The sequence below is a fragment of the Pygocentrus nattereri genome, chromosome 16 (assembly GCF_015220715.1).
Source record: "Pygocentrus nattereri isolate fPygNat1 chromosome 16, fPygNat1.pri, whole genome shotgun sequence".
NCBI classification, from domain to species: Eukaryota; Metazoa; Chordata; class Actinopteri; order Characiformes; family Serrasalmidae; genus Pygocentrus; species Pygocentrus nattereri.
The window spans coordinates 15968431-15994489 of NC_051226.1; the positions used below are offsets into that span (position 1 = coordinate 15968431).

Consider the following 26059-nt stretch of genomic DNA (forward strand, 5'->3'; position numbering starts at 1 on the left):
TTTTGACATTTGAGCCTTAACATGCCTTATTAATTGTTTAGTCATGTGATTACAGTTTGACAGATTCAGACATAGACGACGTAGTTCTATTTGTTCATGACTTTATTGCCGTTTGCAGTGGTAAATCATTGTTTGGCAAGAACACACTAGAAAAAATGCAAAGGAGAAGCGAAAATGAATATCAGAAATCACAAAGATATCTTTTGGTCTTAAAAATAAAGTTGCTATAAAGGGTCCTTCAGGGTGATGCTGTAATAGAACCACTTTTGGTTCCCTAAAAAGCCTTTCAGTAGATGGTTCTTCAAAGAACTCCATAGAAACCAAAGGGGTTACCCTGTGGCATCACTCCAAATAATCTTTAATAATGGCTCCTTCAAGAGTGCAAGATAGGTTAAGTTGGTTAGATGCTGGAAGTGAAATGCTGTGGTGTTAATGAATACTTATGATGGGAAAAGCAGAAAGCCAGTGAAAGTGCTGTCAGCGTCTTTACTGATTTGGCTCGTTCTCGAGGTGTGCACCGACACACTCTCCCCTTGCCTCAGGTCTACCACGATGGACCCTGAGGTGACCAGCACTCCTTGAGACATATCGCAGAGATTCACCAATATCTGCTCCTCTTTCTTAATGTACAAGCAGGCAGTCTGAGTTGCAGAGATGTGGTACACAAAGAAGTATATGCCAGACAGTCTTGCTGTGAAGAAACCACTGGACAGAGTCTCGCCGTCATACTCAGGAGAAAACGAACCATCAAATTCTATGACTCTATGTGGGGTAAAAGTCGTTCTGCCAGAAGTCTTTTTGTAAGAGAAAAACGAACGCTTGTCTTCGGGCACTTCTGCAACAGCACCTTTCTGCCCTTTCTGGCCCTTGGGTCCTGGGGGCCCAGGCAACCCCTCATCCCCCCGTAAACCTGGCCTGCCTGGATATCCAGGGATGCCCTGATCACCCTTAGGCCCCCGCATCTGCTGTGTGTTGTCACCTACAAATGTGAACATTAACAAGAAGAATTTCCCAGTGAGAGTTTCTCAGTAGCATCATTTAAAAAGAGATAAAATTGAGGATTTTCATTATTTTATATTTGGATTCTCTAGTCTCAAGTGCACAACTTTAGCAGAGAGAAGTCTCCTCTAACAGTCATGATTACATTTCAGTCACCAAGTGATGGCTTCCCAGACTAAGATTAATCCTAACCCCTGCTTACTTTCATGGAAACTGGAAGCCCACAGAGCTACATAGATGTGTTACAATACCATGTAAATCTATTGGTAACTATTGTTTTTCAGTATGCACTCTTAAAAATAAACATGCCAGAATTCCGTAGAAGAACCACTTTTTGGTACCCTAGAAAAAACATTCAATTGATGGTTCTTTTGAGAACCATTTTTGTAAATGACATGCATAGGTGTGAAGAATCTTTGTAAAGATACACTTTTTAAAAAGCTAGTTCTTCAAAGGTTCTTAAGTAAAAACTATGGTTCTGTATAGAACCAGAAACACTCAAAGAACCCTTTGCATGTTTAAATGGTTCTTTGCATGGTGAAATGGTTCTTCAGACTGATGAAGAATGTGTTATATATTATTATTTATAGAACCTTTTTGAAAAGGGTTCTATAAGGCACCAAAACAGGTTCTGCTATTGTTATAATGTCAAGCTTGGAAGAAACCTTTTTGGTGCTGCATAGAAACATTTGCAAAAAGATTTCTATAGAACCATATCCAATGCATCCCTGGTCAATCTGAAGAACCATTTCATGACACAAGAAACCATTTAATCATGCAAAGGGTCCTATGAGTGTTCGTGCTCTATATAAAACCACTGTCTTTAATAAAGAACTCTTGAAGAACCATCTTTTTAAAGAGTGTATTCCACATGATGTAGAGGTTCTAGGACAGGAGTACCTTGTGAAGGTATTTAAGCTTTTAAAAGGTTTTTCACACTTAAAAAATCTTTTTTCTCAAGCATAATTCTTTAGGGAACCAAACTGGTTCTTCTATGTTTCTTGTACTGTTCAACAAATACTTTGTGGCAGCTTTTTTTTTAAAGAGTGGAGGACTCCACAAATAAAACAGTCATATTCTTTTCTCAAGTTTGAAGTTCCGAGATTTGGCATCACTTTAAAAGAATCTTTTACTTACCAGGATCTCCCTTTTCTCCTTTTGGTCCATCCTTTCCATTGGCACCATGAGTTCCAGGGATTCCTGGCACCCCCGGAAAGCCCCTGTAGCCAGTGCAAGTGTCTGAAATGGCAGGGTTCACCGTCCACAGCAAAATGCTTACAGGGAGAAGTGCGTGCACCAACGAGGAAACCTGCAATGATGTAAAATACAATACAGTAAAAATAAAATTAAGCAACATAATGATAAATGCAATATGCATAACAACACAAGGTTATCTTATACAAGGACTGTACGGTACTCTTCCTAAAAGACACCCTCTCCATCACTTCCACTATATCAGCAGTAGCCCATAGAGAGCTTAAAAGAAGGAATATTAATTAACCTTTTATCCATAAAACCTATAAAGGTTCATTTCTCAAATGCAATATAGATATCTTACCATTTTCCAAGAATCAGTTGCACCCTGTTTGCAAATCAGTGACAGCAACTGTGGAAGGCAAGAAAACTTTTTTATCTTCTGCAAAGTGTACTAACTTTCATTTCTCTCTTTCAAACGGAGAACATCAGCATTGCCCAACTCTCATAAGGAAGTCACAAAATGTCTATTCATCACTTATTTTTCCTAGTCTGATTAGATTTTTTTAATACTTTTATTTTGCTTAGGTTTGCAAGTTTGCAAGTTATGGGAACTAGAAAAAGAGCGTCTTGTGCAGAGTACATTTCACAAAATGACCTGTGAGTTAAGAGGTTAATTTGCCTTATATCAGACAGTGCGATGCATCTGTTTACACTGTTATTTTATATAGATGGTAATTTAACTAGCATTTAGGTCATTAGCAACTCCTATTGGTGAGGTTTGTTTGTTTTGCAATGACAACATTTTAGTTTGCAATACTGTTACAATTCTGTTGCAATAGTTTGAATCCTGTAAATGCTCTGTTATGTGTTCATCAGTCATCTTTCCATATTCTTTGCATTTTTTAAATATTGTGCATTTTTGTTAATAGGTGCTATTTACAAAAACATATCTAATAGATATACTTGCTTAAAAATGTCCAGCATCAGATAAATTTGCACAAAAAAGTGCAGTCATATGCAAAATTTTGGACACCTCCTGTTAAATTACAGGTATTGTTGTTTTTCTAAGTGAGAATAGCTTCACACCCCTTTGCAGAGAACGTATTTTTGCACATTTGAATGCATAATTACTGTTTATTTGCTGAATTCAATATATTGGGAACAAGTAGACTGTAAAATGTTGCCAATGTAAAAGTTATGATATATTTAATTGTTTATGTTTTATTATTTTCAAATATGTTACAATCAAATAAAAATAAATTACACGCTACAATATGCAGAACAATGTCATATTTAAGTCTCCCTAAGATGTATACATATATTTTTTGTCATTTATCTGGACGAGCAGAACGCTTAGGTGTTCAGCTCTGGTGCTGAAAAGGTCTGTATTTGAATAATTTTACTGCATTAGTAAGCCTACAGAAATCAGTTTTGAATTACTCTGTAATTTTAACCTTAAATATAATGTTTAATGTCTCTGTAAGGCAGATGTAGATGTAGAGGTAGATGTAGTCCTAGTTTGTAGATTTATAAATGTTTGTGTGTCTAAGTGAATTAGATAATAAGAGCAGAACAGAAGGAGCAGAAACCAGTCATGTCATAGCATTTTATTGGCACAGAAATTAGAAATACCATTTGCATTCTTGATTGTACAGAACGTGAATATATTTGAAGCATGTTTGCATTGCATTCTTTTAAACAGTAAACAAACCCTCAATGTGCATAAACCAGAAAACCAGAGAAAACACTGTTGCCTTTGTTTTCAGCTGCGTACATGCCGTTCTGAGCGTTGGTCTCCAACCAGACTTTTTGGTTGTGCATCAGGTACACGGCGAGTCCGCCAGAGCTTACTTGGTAGTGAGTGCCTGTGGACTGAATGTGGTCACAGAAGGTAGACTTTTTCTCCCCGTTAACCATCAGCATTACACACAGGGTCTTTCCCATAGAGGTCGCGTGGTACACAAAATAGTAAGTGCCAGGAATATGACACACAAATTTGCTTTCGCTAACGTTGAAGTGCTCGTTGACGTTGGTTATGACATTGTGAAAGTTTACTGGGCTGTTAGGTTTTGGAGCAGCTGTGGTTTCACGGGAAACACAGAAAGCAGACTGTGGTTTGGAGTTGCTGACATCTCCATGCCCTCCAGGTGGTCCCGGTGGTCCGGGTGGGCCAGGGTCGCCCGGGTTCCCCCTCTTTCCTGGGCGGCCAGGCAAGCCAGGCTCCCCGCTCTCCCCTTTAACTGCAAGCTTCTCCAGTTGAAGAGTGCGTCCTGTTGAAATGAGCACAAGCACATGTCGTTGTTTTTACCTTCACCTTCCATCAGAATCAGAAAAAATGGATTGTTAATTCAGAAAAGCTGCAGTTTGCGGTGAAACCTTTTCATTTAACTGGTTTTAGTGAGTTTTTGCAAAAGATCAAAAAGTTCTTTGCACAACAGAGTTCAGAACAAAAAAGTTATTTTACAGCATTGCTGCAAAAAATTTTTTGGAGTGTGTTGACAGTAAATGAAGCAAACAGCTCTGTTTTGCTGGAGCTGCATAAGTGTTGACTAGAGCTTAGCACTTACCTGCATCTCCCTTCTCCCCCTTCACACCGTCTCTGCCATCACGTCCAGGGAAACCTGGAATACCTGGCAGTCCAGGTATCCCTGCAGGACAGGAGTCCTGAGCAGCTATAGGACAGAGACATGCTGCCAAGACAGCTCCGAAAATGAGCTTACAGTTCAACATGGCAACTCCTTGATCCACTGAGCTGCTGTCTGTACGGTTCAGTCAGCTAAACTCAGCAGATTGGGAAAGTTTAGAGCCAATCAAACATGACTGCGTCTGGCCAATCAAATGAAATGTGCTGCATGTTCCTCTTTTATACTGTATCAGAGTGCATTAAAACCACGTGATGTGCCTTAACATCATTTCTCAGATGCAGTGCTTGTGCACAGTGGTTTTAATTACAAAGCATTTATGAACAGTCTGATAATTAATTACTGCCGTTTAAAGCAATACTTCTGTCATCACAAGCAAAACAGTCCATACATACAGTAAATGTCTGACTGCCTGCATTAAACAACTGTAATTGTTAAATTTATCCACTAACAGATTTATTAAGATTAAGATGTAAACTGCATTTGGAGCTGTCTTGGCTTTTCCTCATATCTTACAGAGGGTGTATGAAGTCATGTAAACACACCTCAAAATTTTCATACTCATATTCTCACTGATTTTATTAGGAACACAACACTTCAGTGCATTTTGTAGGTTTACAGTATTAGATGGTAGTTCATCAATTAATGCACAATTAATCGGGCCCACCAAAATCTGCGTGGCCCATCAATGAAAAAGAAACACGACAGGACCACCAATGACCATATAATATAATATAATATAATATAATATAATATAATATAATATAATATAATATAATATAATATAATAGTCAAAACAAAAGCTGTATATCTTCATACTAACTTTAAAAGAGATGAAAAACATTATTAGGTTGTAATGGCATTTTTGCATGCAACAAGAATATTTTCATAATAATTTCATAACAGTTGGTATTTTCAAATTTTATATATATAAAACAACAACAACAATAACAACATATATATATATATATATATATATATATATAATTCTAAAAATATATTTATTCTTTAAATGTTTCCGTTTTCTTTTTTTTGTTATTGTTTATGTTTGGGTTTATTATTGTGTTGTTATTTTGCTGATTTTTATTCCCCCTGTGGCGCACAACTACATGAGAATTCCCTTCAGTGTGAACCAGATCTTAAAGAGTCACAGATGAACAACTCAAATTTCACAAGAAAAATTTATTGCATGAGTATTACAACTGAAATATTTGTGTAAAATTAAAAAAAAAAAACACGAGTGACAGGTCATGAGCTGAAAGTCCAGTACAGTCACAATACAATCTAGTATATACTTGCTATGTAATTCAAGCCTTTAAACACAGAAACTGCAGTCTAAGATGGAGCTGTTACATTACTCAGTAGCAAAGACTAGAAATCCACTGAACACAGCTGACGGCTCACTTTTGATTGTCATTCTGTTGTGCTCCACAGTTTCACGATCGAGGTTCTTGACAGGTTCTATCCATACCTTATTCCCTTTAGCAAGCTCAAGAACGGCCCCGCCAGACACAACCTGAGATATTTGGCGCTGGTTAAAGTCACAAAAGGTCAGACTCACATCAGGACTATGGTTGCTCCTCAGTTTTAGACACAGGTTTCCCTCAGAGACTGAATTGAACACAAAGTAATACACCCCAGCAACCCTACACGTGAAATGACCTGTCTCAATGTTGAAGTCATTATTGACATTAATAATTGCTCTATCGAAGGTGACTGGTTGATAGTGCTTGGGGTACATCTTCCTGGTTCTTATCACAGAAAAGGCTGCCTTGCTTACATCAACATCTCCAAAACTGTCTCCACTTCTTCCGCTAGGCCCTGGAGGACCAGCCGGACCGGGTGGCCCGAGGAGCCCCTGATAGCCTTTAACTCCAATGCCTCCTACAGGGCCCTGCTCACCTTCATCTCCTTTTAGAGCAGCCAGGGCTTCCTTACTCAGCTGCACCTGCAAACCTGAGTGAAAATATCTTTACAGAACTTTGCCAGAAATAAATCTAACCATTCAATCACTTTGTCAGGCATGCAACGTTAAAGAAATAGTTTGGCAAAAAATCGGCGGATCAACCAAGGCATGTTTGGGTTCCAAATTTTGCATCTTTAGTGTAGAAGTGGACCTATGTGGCAACTCTGTCATATTGTGTACTAAACCACATTGACAAGTCGATCAACATGATCTGGATGCCATTTGAACTGGTTGAAAGAAGTTTTGGTTATGTATTTTTACAGAAATTATTTGGGATATTTGGGGGACTAATGAGTTCTAGTGTTTGTTTGCCACTCGAGATTTACAATAAATATGCAAACACACAAGATTCCAAACACTTCTTGGTTGATCGACTCTGGGGTAAGTGAAAAAACTATGTAAATTAGATTACTTTGCCAAACCACTTCATTAAAACTTTTGAACACATTGAGCCCATAGGGGTAGGTTGTACTCGCAAATTTAAATAGATTTGAATATTTTAAATTTGAGAATATTTAAGGGCAACTCAGAGCTGTTTATTTTTCTCCAAAAAGATCACACACTTTATTAAATGTTATGATAATATATTATAATATTAAATCACCACCTTTAGCTCAATGCATCAATATAATTGTACATCAGAATTATCCAACATGATCAGCAAAATGCATAGCAAATACCTGGTTCTCCCTTCTCTCCTTTCTGTCCTGCCCAGCCGTCTCTCCCAGGAATTCCAGGCTGTCCTACTTTTCCATCCTGCAGAACACAGTCTTTCTGGCAAAGACTGAAGGAGAAAAGTCCAACCACCCAGACAGCTGCGAAAAGATGGCCTGCCGGCTTCATTCTAATCTAAAGTTATAGACAATAAATGACAATTTAACCTTTTAGCAAGGTTCAAACTATATATTTAGCCATACTGTGTTACTACAGTAAGGAATTGTAAGTCATACAACAGTAAATACATGCTTCAGACTCACCCGAATCTCTGTGGGGATTTAATGACAATTTAGGATTTCACCTCCCTCTACTTGACATGAGAGAGAAAGCAATGTGGCAACAAATCCAATTCTTTCAATTCCCCATTGAAGTAGGAACAACCGATTAAAAAAAAGATAAAATTGCAAATACATGCAGAAAGACTACTTCTGCTTTTCCATTACTTTGCCAAAGTCAGCGAAATAAACTTGATCTCAGGGCAAATGTTAAAAATACAAACCCATTTCAGGACAAGTTGCGGCATTTTGTAAAATGTGATAAAAACAAGAATCTGTGATTTGATAATTCTCTTGACAAAAGTACAAAACAAGATTCCCAATATTTTCACTGACCAGCTTAACTGAATTTTGTATATATGAACAAATTTAGAATCTGATGACTGCAACACACTCAAAAAAGCTGGGACAGAGGCAGGTTACCACTATGTTACATCACCTTTCCTTTTCATTTCCATCCATCCATCCATCCATCCATCCATCCTCCACCGCTTATCCGAGTCCGGGACGCGGGGGCAGCAGCCTAAGCAAAGAGGCCCAGGCCTCCCTCTCCTCCGCCACCTCCTCCAGCTCTTCCAGAGGGATGCTGAGGCGTTCCCAAGACAGTCGAGAGATATAATCCCTCCAACGTGTCCTGGGTCTTCCCCGGGGTCTCCTACCCAAAGCTCGTGACCATAGGTCAGAGTCGGAACGTAGATTGACTGGTAAATTGACAGCTTCGCCTTCTGGTTCAGCTCTCTCTTCACCATGATGGACCGGTATAGGGTCCGCATTACTGCAGACGCCGCATCAATCCTCCTGTCAACCTCTCGCTCCATCCTTCCTTCAATTGTGAACAAAATCCCAAGATATTTAAACTCCTCCACTTGGGACAAGAATTCACTTCCTACCTGGACAGAGCATTCCACCCTTTTCCGACTTTTAATCCTTTTAATTTCACTTTTTAATAATTTAGGAAATGAGGATACCAATAATTAAAGTTTATTATGCAAGGGAATTTTTTGCCCATTCTTACTTGATACAAGACTTAAGTCTTAAGACAGTCCGTGGTTGTAGTTGTCTGATTCTTCTCTTCATGATATGCCATACATTTTCAAAAGGAGACAGATCTTGACTGCAGGCAGCCTAGTTGAGCACATGCAATCTGTGTCTAAGAAGCTACGCCATTGCAGCACTGAATGAGAACTTGCTGAAATAACCAGGGACTTCTCAAAAAAAGGCTTCATCTTAATGGCAGCATACATCTCTTTAAAATGGCTTTTGCACCTTTTGCAGATGAAAGTCTGGATGGTCTCTTTCATCATTGACACTGAGAGCTGAATGTCTGTTGTTTGCAAAAACAAATTGAAATGTGGACTCATCTGATCACAATACAATACATACATTTCCACTGTCGTTTGGACTATCTGAGTTGGTCTCAGACCCAAAGAAGCATTTCTGCGCAGGATTGACGTATGGCTTTGATGCTTGTCCAGTATAAGCAAAATGGACAAAAGTGCTGATGTTCACTGTTCATGAGTTTATTAAAAGTCTGCAGTGAATCGTCACCATTAGAGCTTGGGCTTCTGTTCAGGCTGTAAATGTCAATACTTATTCAAAAATGAGGAAAAACACTAGTGCTATTTCTGGGAGCATCCCTATGGGATTCTAGTAGTTTGCTCACACTAATTCTAACAGCAATTCATATCACTATATTGGGCCATTTTGAATTAAAGATAGACTTTTGAATTTTGCAAAAGACCTGACTTGCAGTAAGTGAAGTATCAAGCACATCCTGAAGGTCTAGATGGATTTGTTGTTTCACAAATAGTGACCTCAGCTACAGTAAATAAAAACAGATGTGATTAATTGATTCCTCTGTTAACTTCTTAATTCTGTTGACAGTTAATGTGACCCAGGCCTTCAATCTTGCTCCTGAAGTTTCAACCAGCCTACAACCAACCAACCAATCCTTAACAATGCAATATGAGCACAAAACACTACAGTACAGTAATTATATTACATAAATGAACAGAATATTTTAAACATGTTCTTTTTTCACAGAAATAACTAGGCTTACTCTGAGGGTTTAGAAAGCCCTGAGGGTTCCCACTGTTAATATTCAAACTTGAGAATTAAAAGGTAAATTTAAAGTTTTACAACCTGTTTTGGACCCAAAACATTAAAGAAATTAACTGCCTGAGTTAAGTTTCAGGTCATGTTATCATTGTTAAGACTGTATTTACATTTGTCGATAAAAGTATGATAACCACATCATGTATTTTTTAAAAAGGGGGTACGAAACTTTTAAGGAACATAATTGGACCATATTCCAATGCAAATTTTGCATTTCTTACAAACTTTTTAAAATCTCTGGGTACCTTGAGGCCTCTTATTTTATTTTTCTTCTTAAAATGGTTAAGAAAAGAAGATATTTGTACAGACTTATGTAATAGTTTGGGTGCCCTGGTCAAATTACATGTTCAGTTGATTTTCTCAGTGAAAATAAGTGCATCATCTTCAGAAAATGAAAATAAGTTAATGTGTCATCCATAGAGAACTTACATCTACCTGTGCAAAAGTTATAGAACATTTTATATTGTTGTTTTTTAGCAAATAAGTAGAAATTGTAGAGTAAAATATGCAGAAAATGCCCTATTTAAGATTGTTCCCTGTAGTGGATGTGTTTGCTAATTTTCACTTAGAAAATCAACAAAATATTTAATTTAATGGGTGTATTTCATGCCACTTTTTTTTTGCATATCGCTGTACCTTTCCCTCTGCACTGGAATGTAGTGTGCCATTAAAACTCATTTAAGGCATACAGTTTGACCTTAAAGACCATGTTGTGTGCTTGAGAGTGTGTTTTTACATAGTTTGTACCTTGTTTATGCAGACTTCAGTTGTGTTAATCAAACCAGAGTACAGACATTGTTACATCATGAGTTTAATAGCAGGAGTTATGAGTAAACAGGAGCAATGCAAATCCTACTTATTTTTTAAAAACATGGAAACAAGACTATGAGTTTTCTTTTCTGTTTTATGCCATTCCTGGACAGAAGTTAGACGTACAGGTTCTGTTCTGTTCTCCATCTCATAATAAGGGCAGACCTTAAGATGCTCAGACATTGGAGGAAACTCATCGAAGCACCACTTATCCACAGACGAGAACAAGTTGCTGAACCTCCAGACCTAAATGGATTTAGAATATCTGTTAGTAGAATGTCATGATTCACTTTATTCACTTTCAGTTCGTAGTGAAAACTGACCTTTTGTCTACTTCTCCAGCACCATCTTCCATGAGAATAGACCTTCTTTTCCCACTTCAATGAGACCATGCCCCTTTCTTGCAGCAGTGTGCCACAGACTTCTCTCATAAGGCGGGATACAAGAGCAAGCTGAGACAGAGTGAAGCTGTCTAGAAACCCAGCAATGTATACTAGAACCTCAAAAGGCAGCTTGCTCAGAGCATCCAGGTTTCGCGCTCGCTTCCTCTCTGTGGATACCATCCTCACACCTTCATAAAGAATGGACGACACTTCGGGTCTAATGGTAAATGTGCTGAGATCTTTATCATAGGAGACAGTGGCTCTGTGTGTGGAAGGCTGGAACCGTCTCTGGATGAAGGTGCAGCCCAGGTAGGCCAGAGGACACCTCTGCTCAAACCAGCCATTCAAATTGGTTTGGATATCTGAGTGAACATTCATGAAGTGAGAAGAAAACTCATCTCGTCTGAAAGAATGGCAGCAGAGATACGTAAATGCAGAGCTTGATTTATTGTGTTTGTTGGTGACACTCTCTGTCTGAATCTGGACATGAAGCTGCAAATCCCTATCTGCAGTGATGTCTTCCAGAGTGGCATCTACTTTGAAAGGAACAGAGTAAAAGTCATAAGTCTGAGTTCCCTCACTCATCAAGAGGGCATCTGAAGAGCTGGCCTCTGCAATCAGGTGTCCTCTTCGTTCTTTTTCCAAAGAGCACAAAAGGGTTGCTTGAACCTCATCCCATTTTGGTGTCTCATTCATGTCATTTCCCAGGTCTGACGTGTCGACAGATTTGCTAACCCTTTTGTAACGACCAGGATTGCGAATGTAACTTGGTCTTGCATTAAAGCTGGTGGGTATCTTAAACGTCCTTACTGTTTTAATCTTCATGGGCTCCAGATGCTCATATATAAGTTTCTTCTTTGGGCGAGTATCGCAAGCAAACAATGATGTTGCTATCAAAAATTTGCGCTCATCCATTTCGAATGGATTGAAAAGTGGTGTTTCCAAAAGTCTACTGGATTCCATGGCGTGGTTGTGTAATTCCTCCGGTAACATCTCTAGCCTGTTTGGATTTGTTTGGGGTTTGAGCTCATTACCATTGGAGGGTGGGTTTGTACCCAGTGATTTAATGGTGTGCTTGCAACCACTTAGCTCCATGCTGAACATTTTCTCCCAGGCATGGTACTTTCCAATACCTGAGACATTAGTATCCCTTGCTAATGCCTCTCTCTCTTCTTGGGTTAATGGCCTTTCCTGAAATTCAGCATCTACTAAGTCAGCACCTTCAGAAGTAGAGGCTTCCTCCACACCATTCAACACCCCTCCAACAGCTCCTTCCAGTTCCTGGACTCCAGGTTCCTCCTCTGCCTTTTCGACAAGCTCAGGAAAAAGAGCCTTCATTTTAAGGGACTGAAAGAGATACTTCTGGTCCCGGAGAGCCATGGACAGGTCCAGTGGCTCCTGGGTGTAATTCTCTTTTAAGATGTTCTGGTAGAACTCAGGAGGCTCAGCCTCTTCAATGGGCCAGCGGTTCCACTCCATTGAGCAGCACACCACGCTAGCAGGACACACTTCCAGGTGCTTGGTTAACCCAGAACGGCACATGATGAAAGGGCAGCCGTAGTGGGCATTGAGGCAGGGCACCTTCTCGTTAGGACACAGCAGCATGTGTTCATCCTCTTTGCACATGTGAAATGTGGCGCCACAGAGCAAGCGGCACTTTATGATCATGCATGACACGGAGATCTCAATGGGAGCTCTGCAGCACCGGCTGTAGCAGCTCTCACAGTGTATGTGCAACTTGGATGCTGGAGTCTTTTGTCTTACCTAAGGGAAAAGTTGTCACAATTGTAAAAGATGCTGTACAGCAGATCATGGTTTGCCATTTCTGAAGACTGAGATTTTTTCACTTACCATGTCTACAAACCAGCATGAATGGCGTGGGCTTGAATTCTCATCTGAAAATGATTCCTCACATCAAAATGTGAATCTGACCACACTGTGAGCTGCATTCAACATCATACAGGAAAATGACTTGTTGTTTATCTTTTTCTCCCCCATGTGGCTGAAAACGGAACAGTGTTCAGTGATAATCTGACCCCCAACTGACACTGACAAGAAAACAACACATATCACCTAAGAAGGAGTTCATGCTTAAAGCCTAAACAAGCAATGCATAACAGAACTTACACTACAAGATGTGACTGTCCAAGAAATATATAACAACTTCAAACACAGGGAAAATATAGGTCATCTTACCCGTGTCAATGCGGACAGCTCCTTGCTGGTGTTCAGCTTAGTCACTTTAAGGCTGAGTGTACTAATGTCAGCAGCATGTCTGAATGTTAAAAATAGACAGAAGCACACATGGTGGACGAACAGTGTGACCTCTGAAACACAGAATCCGGTTACAGGTCTAAAATGATCAGCGGCTCAGAATTACAGAGAGAAGTGTTGCATCAGTGTTTTCAAACATTGCTGAGAGTGACCTGCTGTTAGTTCTAAGTGCTTCTCTCTTCATTGACTTAATCACTCTGAAACAGAAGAGCTGAAACATTACACATGGTGAAGCAAACACATTAGGGTTACAAGAACAGTAATGTATTTTAATATGCATTATAATATATTAATACATTTTGTTATATTAGTAGCAGTAAGAGTAATAGAGAAACATTTTTTAGTAGAAATGTTCACTGAATGGCAAGGAAACTTAGCTAGCATTGTTCTTCATGTAAATGCAACACACATATTTGTAGTTCAGTGTTTTGACCTTGAAAATAAATTCTTTATCCTTTAATTAATTTTTTTATAAACAGCCTTTTAATAACATCTTAAGCATACATACTTTTCATTGTAGCTAAGGACAATGGCACAACTGTCCTCATTATGTTCTCTTTGTGTGTGTGTGTGTAATTTCCTGTCAAAATGGCCATTAAGTGCAAGTTGTTTATTTTTCTGGAGATACTTTGAGATTAGATACGAGATAATCTACTTGTATAAGGAGGGCGAGAGTCAAATGAAAATAAGTGAGTTCAAAAAAATAATTAAAAGATAAAGAGAAAATGGGACTCTTAAAAACCGTGTAAGACCTGGTAGAGAACTACAACTGTCACCATCAGATAAAAAGTATTTAAAGCTTTCATCTTTAAGAGAGAGGAGAAAATCAAGCACCACTTTTGCTTCAGGTCTGAAAAAATGCATGTGTCTCTGTCCATGCTTCCTCTGTGATAAGACAGCTCAATTCTGAAAGGATGGGTAACTGTCAAGAAGCCATGGTTCTACAATGCTTAAAGCAGGACTTCTGAGATATTTAGTAAAGTTTTATGGACTGATGAGTACAAATTTGTGGTTGGAATTACTTTGTGAGAAGAAGAAAATTAAACCAACTTCTACAACTGAACTTTGCCGGTTTGGAAAAATATCCACGAAGATTTTAATGGAGTTGCAATGAAAGAAAACAGCGGACACACGAAATACTGAAAATATATATTAGATAGATATATTTAGATTTCTGTGTAATTATCTGCTAACATGTTGCTAATATGTATGCACATTCATTCATATATGCTTGTAATGCAGTCATAAATATTAAGACTTATTAATTAGTAACTATGAATTATTCAGTTACTGCTATGAAACTAATGGGTAAATTATTAAGTTATAAGAGTGAGGAATTGAAATATGGTAACACATACAGGCCCTTAAGGGGTTAAATACGCTATAATAAATGCAGTCAGAAGACAAAAACAACATTTAAAAAAATTCTAACAAAGTTATCTCCGTCCCGTAAACAGTGTGACGAGACTTTGCCGCTCTTTAATATCTTCTTTGTGTTTCCCCATGCTGGGCAGGGCGAAGCGCTTTGGTTTGGGCTCTGTTTGGTAAAATGGACAGCACTTCAGATGTTCAGCCATGGAAGGAGAACCACCAATACACCAACTGCCCACTCTGCTGAACAGACTACTGAACTCCCATACCTCAGAGAGAATGAAAGGGAAAGAATAAAAGAAAAGGGGGAGAAGAATGTGGTGTGAAAGAATCCATGTTAGATGTCAATTATCATTATTGATAAAAAGCTGTATTTTTGTCATGTTTTACATGAAAAACAGCATTTCCTAATAATCAGTTTACTTCAATTTATGCACAGACATTAAAGAATGTGTACCAATCTTAACTAATGACTCAAACCAATTAATTTGGCTAGTGTGGTTCCTTTAATGTGTACGTTCCACCACAGCATCCATCATATCATACTTACTATGGATGACTTCCATCGGGCTCTGCCATGAGAGTAAATCTTCTTGCGCCATTTTAAGCCAACCATACCTCTCTCCTGAAGGAGTGTGGCACTGACATCACGAAAAAGTCTGGAGACTAGCGCTAGCTGGGAGAGAGAGAAGCTATCTAGGTAGCCCGCAATATGACGCAGGATCTCAAATGGAAGATCACTAAGAGAATTATCTTGTTTGACTTGCATCTGTTGTATGGTGACCTCATGAGAATCGTCCATATGAGATGTAGGGATTTCAGGCCTGAGTGTGAAAATGCTGAGGTCCTGGTTATAGGAGACTGTGGCTCTATGCATGGAGGGTTGGAGGCGTTTCTGGACGAAGGTGCAGCCCAGATAAGCCAGAGGACACCTCTGCTCAAACCAGCCATTCAGACAAGACTGGATATCTGAGTGGACGTTCTTATAGTGGGAGGCAAATTCATCCCGTCTGAAGAAGTGTCCACAGAGGAACGTAAATGCAGAGGTGGATTTGTTGTGTCTGAGCGTGACGCTCTCCGTATCAGTCTGAAGATGCAGCTTCAAATCCCTTTCTGCTGTAATATCAGCCAGAGTGGCATTGTACTTGAATGGAGCTGCAACAAAGTTATATGTCTGAGTTGCTATGTCAACATACAGTCCATCTGTTGCCACTGTTTCACTAATCTTGTGTCCCCTGATCTCCACCTCAGCGGAGCACAGCAAGGTTGCAAACATCTCATCCATTTTCTGAGCGTCCTCCTTAGGAACACCCAAATCAGATGTGTCCACACTCTTGTGCTCGGTACGCACTCGGCTTGAAGGGTCCTTCAGTTGGATGCGTTTGTGCCTGTAGCTAATAGGAACACTAAATGAACGTAAGGTTTGAACTGGTATTGGCTCCAGGCTGCCGTAAACAAAATCTTTCTCTCTGGGTGTGCAAGCTTCTATCTGGCCAAAGGAGAGCAGCATGCGTCCATGGTGAACTATATACATGTTGTATTCTCTCGGATTTACTTCTCGACCAAGTCTCTCCAAGACACCTTCCTGCCAAGGAGCAAGGCCAGTTTTAGAGATGTCTGGCTGGACAGCATCTCTTCCGTCTTTGACTTTTTCTGGTTCCTTAGAAGTTTCTTGCTGCACAGCTTGGTTACTAGAGCCTTTAGGTGGTTCCTTCTTGTCTTTCTTGTCTCCTGTTTTTGATCCCTCATTCTCAGCCTGCTTGCAGCCCCCTCTTTCCATGCTAAACATCTTCTCATATTGGAGGTATTTCTGTTGATTCACACTGAAGTCCGGGAGATCCTTCTTAACATGCTCTTCCACTGCAGCCTTTTGAGGACCATTAACTGAGAATTCATCCCCATGTATTCCATTCATTGAGACATGCTCTCCATTAGGAAAGTTGTCTCCTCCGACCGCCCCCTCCTCCTCTTTTAGAATAGGTTCGTCTGGCTCCTCCATTAACTCTGGAAAGAAACTTCTCATCTTCAACCTGGAACAGAGATGCTTCTGATCTCTGAGGGCCATGGAGAGGTCCAGAGCTTGGGGCTCCTGAATGTCCTTCAGAAGGTTGATATACAGAGGTGATTTTACATCCTCGATGGGCCAGCGGTTCCACTCCATTGAGCAGCACACCACACTAGCAGGACACACTTCCAGGTGCTTGGCTACCTTGGAGCGGCACATGGTGAAAGGACAGCCATAGTTGGCATTGAGGCAGGGCACCTTCTCATTAGGACATAGCAGCATGTGTTCATCTTCTTTGCACATGTGAAAGGTGGCGCCGCAGAGCAAGCGGCAGTTGATGACCATGCACGACACAGAGACCTCTATGGGAGCTCTACATCGCTTGCTATAGCAGCTATCACAGTGCCTGTGCAGCCTCGGCACTGACCTCCTATACCTGCTCTGGAACAGAAAATGCATAAAGTAATTTATTTTCACAAATTATTAAATTTATTAATAAATGTATTAAAATTATTAAAAATTGCGCCTGCAAAACCATATAAGCATTAGTGATAACTCATTCTACTGTTATGCTTATCTTTTCAAAAATAGTCCATGAACAAGTCATTTAATTCTCATTTGAAAATATTAACATATTTTTGTTGGAAGGGACTCGCAGTGCTCAAAGATAAGAAATCTGGAATGCATTTGTTAAAAGTTGTAGGATAATCCATAACAACAACTGTCTTGATTCAAACAAGATGTCTACACCAATAGGAAAATGGAATAAACATACCATGTGTGACTCTGTGACAAAAGGACCTTCAGCAGGACCTTAAAATACAAGATAAAATAGAGGACAGTTCTTAAGCATTAGAAACGTTTCCATGTTTATTCAAAAAATGTATGACCAGTAACCAAAAGCAAAAAAAGCAGAGTGCTTAATGTCCAGCAGAAGAAACTGTCCTTAAAAACTGTGTAGTAATGCTGAGGTCAGTAAAGTCAAGCCTGTCTGAGGTATAATAGAAAGACAACTTACCTTAAAGAAGTGACCATGCCTTTACTCGCTAAACCGTGTGCTTTCCAAGTGTTCCTGCAACAAGCTTGACTGGGTCGAGTTAAAAATAGGTTGCCTTAGTGTGCTAAGTTGCACAACCTCTAAATGTCACAGACTGTCCCAATATATAAATATTGTAGTGTAATGGTCAAGTATTTCATCTTGTTCAGGTCATATAAATCGAGTTCTATCTAATGCAGCGGTCACCAGCCCTGATCCTGTAGATCTACTTTCCTAAGTCCACCACAATCTGCCACACAGGCTCTAGCTAATAAACTTCTCCAGAAGACCTTGATTGACTGAATTAGATTTTTTGGCATCAGATAAAGGGGAAGGACAGCGGGTTAGATGCAGGTTGGAACTAAACTCTGCAGGAAAGCAGGTCTCCAGGACCAGGGTTGGTGACCACTGCTCTTATGTATAGGTGAATGTTCTGTAAGTAGTCCTCTAGATGGCAGTCCATGCTCTAAATTAAACTGTTCCACAAAGATGTTTGATACAGTAACACCAATACAATAATAATTATATATATATATATATTTTTAATGCTAATGGTGTTCCTAAAACATAACTTAAGAAACTTAACTGACCATAATCAACAACTAGCCATCACTAAGATGCATTAAACTTCCATCAACAAAAAAAAGCCCTAAGAAACTCTCAGTGAGATCTCTATTCTGTAGCACACGTGCCTCTGTGGTCATTTTGATTGGTCAGAGTTTAACGTCGAGCTTCTTCATTTAGGGTCTACCATCTAGATTCTATGCATAAATAACTTACTGCTTTACGAGGGAGAACAACAATCTACAGTCCTCCAAAGTCCACACAGACTACCTGTGGTGTGTTGAAGACGCCAGCAGAAGTCCACCTGCATTCCGACAAGCCACGCCCTCTGCGCCACCAGTGGTTCTTACTCACCAGCAGTATGAACTAGTAGCCAATTGAAGCACACGTGGTGAGCTACTGTTAAGCCAATCGTAGCTCAGTAAGGCGGGTCTTGTTGGAATACGGGTGGGGAAAAAACAACTCCTCATCTCCGTGTGATTGAGAGGGAAACAAAATGCCGGAAGAGGACTTTTAGGATACGGAGTTGTTAAGGTAACTGTAAAGCGTACGGGCGTTTAAAGGAACTCCAAAGGAGTTGTGTCGAAGGAAGAAAAAAGACTGACCTTACCAAACCGCAGAGGAGGCCATTTGAGGCTTTATTTAATTTGCAATTCCCTGCTGCTTTTACAATGGGACTTCCAACTCTGGAATTCAGCGACTCTTTTCTGGACAGCCCTGATTTCAGAGACCGTCTGAAATGTCACGAAATCGAGTTGGACCGTACAAACTCTTTCATAAAGGAGCTCATCAAAGATGGAAACATGCTTATCAGTGCGCTGAAAAGTAAGTTAAACACCATGAGGCTTATCCCTGTTAGTCGGGGTCTTTTTTCTATTGAATTACTAGTTATGGTAAGTGGCCTATTGTAATTGTATTGTTGCATTTGCTCTGTAAAGCTGTCCTTATTTTTTTATTCTTATTATTAAAAAAATATATTTCAGCAACTAACAGCTAGGATAAGAAAAACTCCATATTCCAATATTCCTGAGCATACTTTTGGACGTAATAATAATGTTATTAGCATTTTTTTAATTCTCTTTTTTGGTTGAAATTAAACCTTTATGCAGTGCATTGCTTATACAGTTGAACCCCAATATGAATAGCCTTAAAATAGTTTGAATAGACTTTCCCATTGGATCCAGCATTGCAGAGTAATCTGTGTAGCCGTTTGCTCCCATGCTTGAATTCTGGACTTTTTCTCATCAGCTGGTAAACTGTGGTCTATCACCATGGAGTCAGTAATGCTGGCACCAGCCTCTCTGTGTTTACATGGAGATGTGAGAGTGGTGAGAGTTGTGTGGTTGATGGGCCACTGTGGAATGTGGCTTCCTGTGAGATGTTTTCTGGATTATGAAAAGGACCCTGTGTGTCAGACTGTTGGCTGACCTTCTGACCCGTCAAAAACCATCAGTCCACCCTGCTATACATACCTCATATAACTCAGACTTTAATGCTTGCTTACTATGCTTTCAATACATCAACTTTGGGGATGTGGGTCAACATCAAAATCATGCCCCTACCCCCAAAATGCAGATGCAGTTACAATGAGATGGGAAAGCCATTTGTAGACCAGTTGTGTTTGAAAGTTTGATTTCTGAAAGAACTGATTTACAGATGCAGTGTAAGAGCTCTGCCAGACTGTTAATACTGTCCATTGATGTCCATCACTTTGCAGTGGCAGGGTCATTCAGTTCTGCAGACATTAATACAGCTCTACCCATGCAGAAATGTTTCAAAATATGCTCTGTTACATATGAGATAAAGTCCCTCTCCCAGCGCTGAGTACAAGAAGTCTTACTTTTTGACGGAAATGGGGTTCATCAGAGCTTCTGTTGTTGTTTTTTAAAGTATATTTTTAATCCAGTGTCCAGAGCTTCTTGCCTAATTGTGGGTGATATAGACCAAAAATATAACACCACTATACTTGAGGGCATTTTCAGGATATGTATCATAATATTTAACTGAGTTTTGCAAACAATGGACCAAATGCTCCAGCAAAGCATTAGTATCATATCACACATAGCACAGTTCACCGTCCTCTACCATTGACAGAGACAATGACAGAGTTCTTGTTTTCTTGAAAATTTGAACAACGTGAAATGCCTTTTGTCCTTCTCTTTGTCCTTTAAATGTTAAAGAACAATATCATGTTTCACCTCCCCTCCCACCGCTCAGAAATACCTCACTATATGGGAAGAAAATTCATTATGATGTTCAAGTCTCATTAACTTTAAAACTGTAAGTGTTTTTTGATTTGGTAAAAAATAAAGTGATGTCCAGTCAGATACTGGTTACTATACAGTTGATGCAGTTACTACACACTGGCTGTCATTTAAAAACTGCTCTTTTTCAGGTTTCTGCAGTGGTTCTGTGCTCAAGAAGTACTGTTGAAACCCATGACTTACTCAGAAAGGCATACTGTGATGTGATTATTGAGTTGTTTCATATGCCACAGAAGTGTTTCTTCATATGTCTACGAAGATCACAAAACATCCTCTCTGACAGCTTGAGCAAGTGACCTGAGGTGGCTTCAACAATTTACACAGAAGTCAAAAGTACATTTTCAGACATTACAAAATCGTGTGGTTCCACAAAACATTTAAGACAGAAGTGTTTTATGAGATTTGAAAAGACAGTTTGATACTTTGACATTTACTAAACCAGCCTGGTTTATCCAGGTCCTAAATGCTGTAGCAGTGCACTGAATATTGCTTATAATTCCAGCGTCAGTAGTGCTTATCATAGAGTGGAAAACTAGGCTCTCCACAGCCGTTTCATTTTTGATCCATGCCTCCAGCAACCTGCCAGAAGAGATCAGCAGATGCTAATCTGTCCCTGCACCTGTGTGACATAGCTGTGGATCTCCACAAATGCATCTGTTCAGTGCCAATCATGCATACATTGTGCTAAAAGCAGAGCTGTCTCTGGTGTGAAGGCAGGTAGAGATACTTGGAAATGCTCTATTTTGTCATCAATCTGTAGAGGAAGGTCATTTGAAATAGGAAATTAAATTTAGATATACGTTGTGCCTAATTGTGAAAAAACTCAAAATCACCCTTTCATTTATTTAGTTTCCAGACAACATGATCATCAAATACAAGTTATTCATCTTTCAGCATTAGGTAAAAGCAGAAAACTATCCATTTGGCAAAAAAAACTCAACAACTAAATAAAATATCACTTTGTTCACTGTGCCAGTACTGTACTTTTATTACAGCTGCTATTTCTCTCAGGAGACATGATTCTAGTTTTTCAAAGAAATCTGCAGGGATATTTTGGTTGGTTGCATTTTCTGCTTCTATTAATTCAAGTAATCCCAACCATTAAGCTAGAATTTTCAGACACTAAGTTTTGAGATCTGGACTCCGGCGTGGTCAGTTCATTGTTCTGAGAACACCTGCATGCTACTTTGTTTGATTTCCATTTCTCAGTATTGCCTTCTTAACAGTTTACAACCTTTCAGACTCATAGCACTGATCATTCCTTCTCACAGCAGAAGGATGGACAGAAACACCAGTGTGTTTTTCAAATCTGAAGCAAAAGTGGAACTTGATTTTCACCTCTTTCTCAAAGATACCGGCTTTAAGTGCTGTTTCTCTGATGGTGACTCTCTCTGATTTCTCTAAAACGGCTTTTAGGAGTCCTGTTTTCTTTGTATCTTTTCATCATTTTTTGAACTTTTTTTTTTGACTCCTTTCTTATGCAGATAGATTATCTTGTATGTAATCCTTAGAAATGTCTCCTGAAAATGAATAACTTATAACCCCTAATGTAAAAATATAGCCTTGGTGAAACATAGATTTGGCTGTGCTGATTTCTTTTTCAAAACTCTTTCGCACTCTTTTCTTTCATTCTTTGACCATAATGGTCAGACAGAGTGTAGGCAGTTCACTGCTCTGTGCCATGGCAACATGGCACCTACTCAAACCCTTCCAACAAAAGGGAGACGGAATGATTTACCAGAAAGATCCAGCTCCTATTATCCTGGGGTTTGATTTACAAAGGTAATAATATAGGCTTATCTAATTTTTTGTGGCTTGTAACCAGTTTTCTGTTTGTAAACACATCTGATGCTGGACAGTGGATGGACTGAAATAAAGGCCTTGGTCTGGCGCAAAACTTTCAAAAGCAACTACTGTGAGAAGTATAGTTATATGGAAATATGTATTTATATTTAACTCTGATGATCACTGATACAAAAATCTCTTTCACAGACCTTTCTGCAGCTGTACAGAAGTTTTCACAGTCCCTTCAGGATTTCCAGTTTGAGTGCATCGGTGACGCAGAAACTGATGATGAGATTAACATTGGTAAGTGACTAAGACCAGACTCATATGGGAATTCACCCAAACCTCACAACTGGATTTTTTTTTTATCATTCTCTGGCATTAATGCTGTTTAAATTATAAGGTCATGCTAAGAATGACACCCATATTTAATTCAAATAAATTCAGTTAACCTAGAATTCAAATTAAGTGGGAAATTGTAACAGTTTTCAAAGTTTTTGGATAATTAAATAGTACAGATATAAACAGAGTCATTCAAAGTGGTTTGATGTGAAATGCTCTGTTGTCGAGAAACATACCGCATCAGAATTATTCACAGTGGTAATGATAGGAACCAGATGTCCACACCTTTAAAAGCTACCTCACAGAAAATTAGTACATGAGATCATTATGGATGTGCTCCTTGATGATTGACATTGTTTTACCTTAGTTGTATTGTATTTAGTTATATAGAATTTTTGAAAAATCAGTGGAAAAATCAACTCTTAATTGAATTATGTAAATAAACTCTGAACTCTGTAGAATTAGTGTTTTTCCTTAATATTAATTATGGATTCTGAATCATTTTAATTATTTAATTAAATTATTTTAATGTCCCCATATAGTAAAGCAGCCGTGCTGAGTTGCAGGCCAGTTCTATCTGATCCACTGCTGAAAACAATCCTGCTCATTGCCTCTGCTGCTAGTACCACCACGCACCAACCACAGCGTCATTTTGTGCTGAACAATAAAGGCTCTTTATCGCACAAAGACCAGCTGTTGCCTGGATTTGAATCATCATAAAAAGTGTTTTATCTCCCGACGCCAATTCCAATATCCAAACCAATCCGATAATGGTGCTCTGAAAGTTTCATACCAGTAAAGTATGTATAGTCATACAGTGGAGACTAATGTACCATAGCAAATAGTTTTATTTTTTTTCAGGATTCTGCAGATTTTAGAATTCTGTTTTTTAAAAAAACTGCACTATGACAGTTTCATAACAAACATAACTAGAAAACAGTATGAGGATTGGTAACATCTGATATTCTGTACATTTAATTAAGTCAGTAGGGGTGCTGGTACCAATCCAGTCTATCAAATCCATGGATCACTAAATTTATTTATACTTTAAATTTATTTATACTGTTTCCCATTTCTTTTACTGAGTGCCTTACTCCTGTTACTCTGCTGCTGCTGTAATACTGTGAATTTCCCCATTGTGCGACTAATAAAGGATTATCTTATCTTATCTTATCTTATCTTATCTTATCTTATCTTTAGTGCAGGAGTGCGCAATTTTGGAACATTCCCCTCTTGAAAGGCCCCATATCATGGAACATTTTTCTTCACTATTCTGAACCTAAAGAGTTTGAATATGTAAACACTCTTAAATATTCAAAATGTTCTAGTCACTCCACACAATCTATATATGGAAATTTACATTGACTTTTTTGTGATGTCACAAAAAACAACAAATTTACATATATATCCACCTATCCAGCCTCCAGCCATTTGTGATGAAATTATAAGGAGTGTTTTAGCCCAGACTGCTTTTCAAATGAGGCTTGGATACACAGTCATTCAGAACAGAGCTCATTTACAAGGCACTTTTACAGTTTATATATGAAAACTAAGCTGCAGAAACAGTTTTGCATTCACTGTTTTCTGATGTCACGTAAAACAACACATTTGCATATATCCCCCTATTGAGCTTAGTGCAGCCTTGCCCATTCAACTTGAAGTTATAAGGAGTGTTTTAGCCTCTGAACTGCTTTTTAATGGAGTGTAATGCACAGCTAATCAAAGCGGAGCTCATTTACAAGGCACAGTAACAAAGACAGCTTGCTTAATTCTAAGAAATGATAAGGTTGGAAAAGGGTCATATAATATAAATGTAACTGTTTTTGGTACATAAACCCACACAAATGCAAAAAAATGTAGAATATTGGCCCCTTTAACAGCTAAAGATAGTTATCAAAGCACATTTACCTTTTCTTGTTTATACTGATCATAACAAATATATTTATATAAGATTCGCTAGAGCATCCCATATATTGTAGCAGTCACTTATTTCATCGGTACAAATTAAGGTGTAAGATACGTGCCTGTAATTAAGATAAATGTCTGTAATAAAACAGTGTGGCATTTTAGAAAAGCCAGTTTTATTTAGTAATACGTAGACTTCAAATGGCTAAACTAAATGTATTGCAAACCTTAATGAAGAATGAGCTTAAGCATCCTGCATCAATGCAGCGCTTTTCATGCAGCTCCATCCGAAATGATTTGCCACGGCGATGTGAACTGAGCTCTGAATGTGCTGTTTCCGTCACATTCATATCTGCACCGGATACAGATTTTTCATGGATATTTGGCAGGACCCAAATCTGAGTGAACATGCTGCCTCAGTGCCTCACTGTGTATGCAGAGGGGTTTGCCTCTGGCACATTAACACAGCTGAAATATGTCATGCTGTGGCTGAGAGGCTGTTTACCCAGCGGCCTGTGCTTCTAAGCAGATGTGTATAGCCACAGGCTGTATGTTTGGAAGAGCCTAGAGGCTGGCAGGGGGGGGGCTTTCTTTTCTTTTCATATCACCAAACAAGAAATTGCAGCTTGTTCCAGGCAGGAAGAGATGTAGCTTGAGCAGCTCTATCCCACTGACCCTGAACGACCTGAGATAAAATGATGTTGTGATGCAGCATTGTACATGTGACCGCTCGGAATAACTAGCGGAAAAGTATGTTTATTGGTTTTCACTCTCTTATCATTTTTTAGATGCAAAGCATCTCATGGTTGTAGCTTGTAACTCGCACACAGATTTGCTTATGTTTAGCTGTTTACTGATATTTGCTCAATCAGAGTAACAATCCTTCAAATTAAAGGGCCCACATCATGAACAACATGTATAAAATCCATACAGCCCATATATTTAGACTAAGCTGCAAAAACAACTCATTTTGAAGTCAGTGTTTCTGGGATGTCACAAAACCAAATCCGTTTACATATGTCCACTTTTTCAGTCTGCTGCAGTTTAGCCCGGCCTTTAGTTATAAAGGTGTTTTAGCCCAGACTGCTTTTTAAATGAAGCACAATACTGGGCAGCCAGTCAATATACAATTAACCTTTTACCTGGCCAGGGCCCACCAGTGGGCTCAAAGTTTTATTACACCCTTATATGACCTAAAAATAGCTCAACCAGTTTACCATTGTAGTTACTGAATAAGGCCCACATATATTATCTGAGCACTGTTTTACAATTACTCCAACCATATGGCTAAAAATCACTTGTTGTTACTTTATTATAAATTTATTATAAATTATAAAGTCCAGTTTTTTTGGTTAATTAAGTGGACTGATTTGTAAAACAGAAAATCCAAATTTGTGAATCTAAACAAA

General features: G+C 38.9%; 6 protein-coding genes across 7 annotated transcripts in view; 1 reads left to right on the forward strand and 5 right to left on the reverse strand.

Annotated features, from left to right (window-relative positions):
• Positions 1-84: 84 nt before the first annotated feature.
• On the reverse strand, positions 85-2686 carry c1qb (complement component 1, q subcomponent, B chain). Its single transcript, XM_037546281.1, has 3 exons — positions 2558-2686; positions 2137-2308; positions 85-979 (listed from the first exon to the last, which is right to left on the reverse strand). The coding sequence occupies exons 1-3, from the start codon at positions 2558-2560 to the stop codon at positions 441-443; spliced, it is 714 nt and encodes a 237-aa protein (XP_037402178.1). The 5' UTR covers positions 2561-2686; the 3' UTR covers positions 85-440.
• A 1102-nt stretch (positions 2687-3788) lies between these two features.
• c1qc (complement component 1, q subcomponent, C chain) lies at positions 3789-5034 on the reverse strand. The gene is made up of 2 exons (XM_037545788.1): positions 4764-5034; positions 3789-4466 (listed from the first exon to the last, which is right to left on the reverse strand). The coding sequence occupies exons 1-2, from the start codon at positions 4924-4926 to the stop codon at positions 3910-3912; spliced, it is 720 nt and encodes a 239-aa protein (XP_037401685.1). The 5' UTR covers positions 4927-5034; the 3' UTR covers positions 3789-3909.
• Positions 5035-6000: 966 nt separating this feature from the next.
• Positions 6001-7870, reverse strand: c1qa (complement component 1, q subcomponent, A chain). The gene is made up of 3 exons (XM_037545792.1): positions 7782-7870; positions 7485-7653; positions 6001-6794 (listed from the first exon to the last, which is right to left on the reverse strand). The coding sequence occupies exons 2-3, from the start codon at positions 7645-7647 to the stop codon at positions 6193-6195; spliced, it is 765 nt and encodes a 254-aa protein (XP_037401689.1). The 5' UTR covers positions 7648-7653; positions 7782-7870; the 3' UTR covers positions 6001-6192.
• Positions 7871-10704: 2834 nt separating this feature from the next.
• fbxo40.1 (F-box protein 40, tandem duplicate 1) lies at positions 10705-14300 on the reverse strand. Its single transcript, XM_037546327.1, has 4 exons — positions 13301-14300; positions 12956-13106; positions 11045-12868; positions 10705-10967 (listed from the first exon to the last, which is right to left on the reverse strand). Exons 2-4 carry the CDS (start codon positions 12956-12958, stop codon positions 10764-10766), a joined length of 2031 nt encoding a protein of 676 aa, XP_037402224.1. The 5' UTR covers positions 12959-13106; positions 13301-14300; the 3' UTR covers positions 10705-10763.
• A 142-nt stretch (positions 14301-14442) lies between these two features.
• fbxo40.2 (F-box protein 40, tandem duplicate 2) lies at positions 14443-18644 on the reverse strand. The gene is made up of 5 exons (XM_037546326.1): positions 18571-18644; positions 17773-17841; positions 17530-17567; positions 15300-17195; positions 14443-15018 (listed from the first exon to the last, which is right to left on the reverse strand). The coding sequence occupies exons 3-5, from the start codon at positions 17530-17532 to the stop codon at positions 14815-14817; spliced, it is 2103 nt and encodes a 700-aa protein (XP_037402223.1). The 5' UTR covers positions 17533-17567; positions 17773-17841; positions 18571-18644; the 3' UTR covers positions 14443-14814.
• A 381-nt stretch (positions 18645-19025) lies between these two features.
• arhgap42a (Rho GTPase activating protein 42a) overlaps positions 19026-26059 on the forward strand; it is a 37072-nt gene continuing 30038 nt past the window's right edge. For both annotated transcript variants that reach the window (XM_037545855.1, XM_037545856.1), the window contains exons 1-2: positions 19026-19179; positions 22611-22706. In XM_037545855.1, the coding sequence (XP_037401752.1) occupies positions 19026-19179; positions 22611-22706 (250 nt within the window). The remainder of the gene's footprint in view (positions 19180-22610; positions 22707-26059) is intronic.

Bases quoted from the DNA above. Each gene is read 5' to 3' on its own strand.
- c1qa (XM_037545792.1), bottom strand. From the start codon at position 7,647: ATGAAGCCGGCAGGCCATCTTTTCGCAGCTGTCTGGGTGGTTGGACTT. The intron at 6,795-7,484 runs GTATTTGCTATG...ATTTTCACTCAG, and splicing joins AGGAGAGAAGGGAGAACCAG to GTTTGCAGGTGCAGCTGAGT.
- fbxo40.1 (XM_037546327.1), bottom strand. The intron at 10,968-11,044 runs GTCAGTTTTCAC...AAATCCATTTAG, and splicing joins GCTGGAGAAGTAGACAAAAG to GTCTGGAGGTTCAGCAACTT.
- fbxo40.2 (XM_037546326.1), bottom strand. The intron at 15,019-15,299 runs GTAAGTATGATA...ATTCTCTCTGAG, and splicing joins CCCGATGGAAGTCATCCATA to GTATGGGAGTTCAGTAGTCT.
- c1qc (XM_037545788.1), bottom strand. From the start codon at position 4,926: ATGTTGAACTGTAAGCTCATTTTCGGAGCTGTCTTGGCAGCATGTCTC. The intron at 4,467-4,763 runs GTAAGTGCTAAG...TCATTTCAACAG, and splicing joins GGGGGAGAAGGGAGATGCAG to GACGCACTCTTCAACTGGAG.
- c1qb (XM_037546281.1), bottom strand. The intron at 980-2,136 runs GTAAGTAAAAGA...TCACATTTGTAG, and splicing joins AGGAGAAAAGGGAGATCCTG to GTGACAACACACAGCAGATG.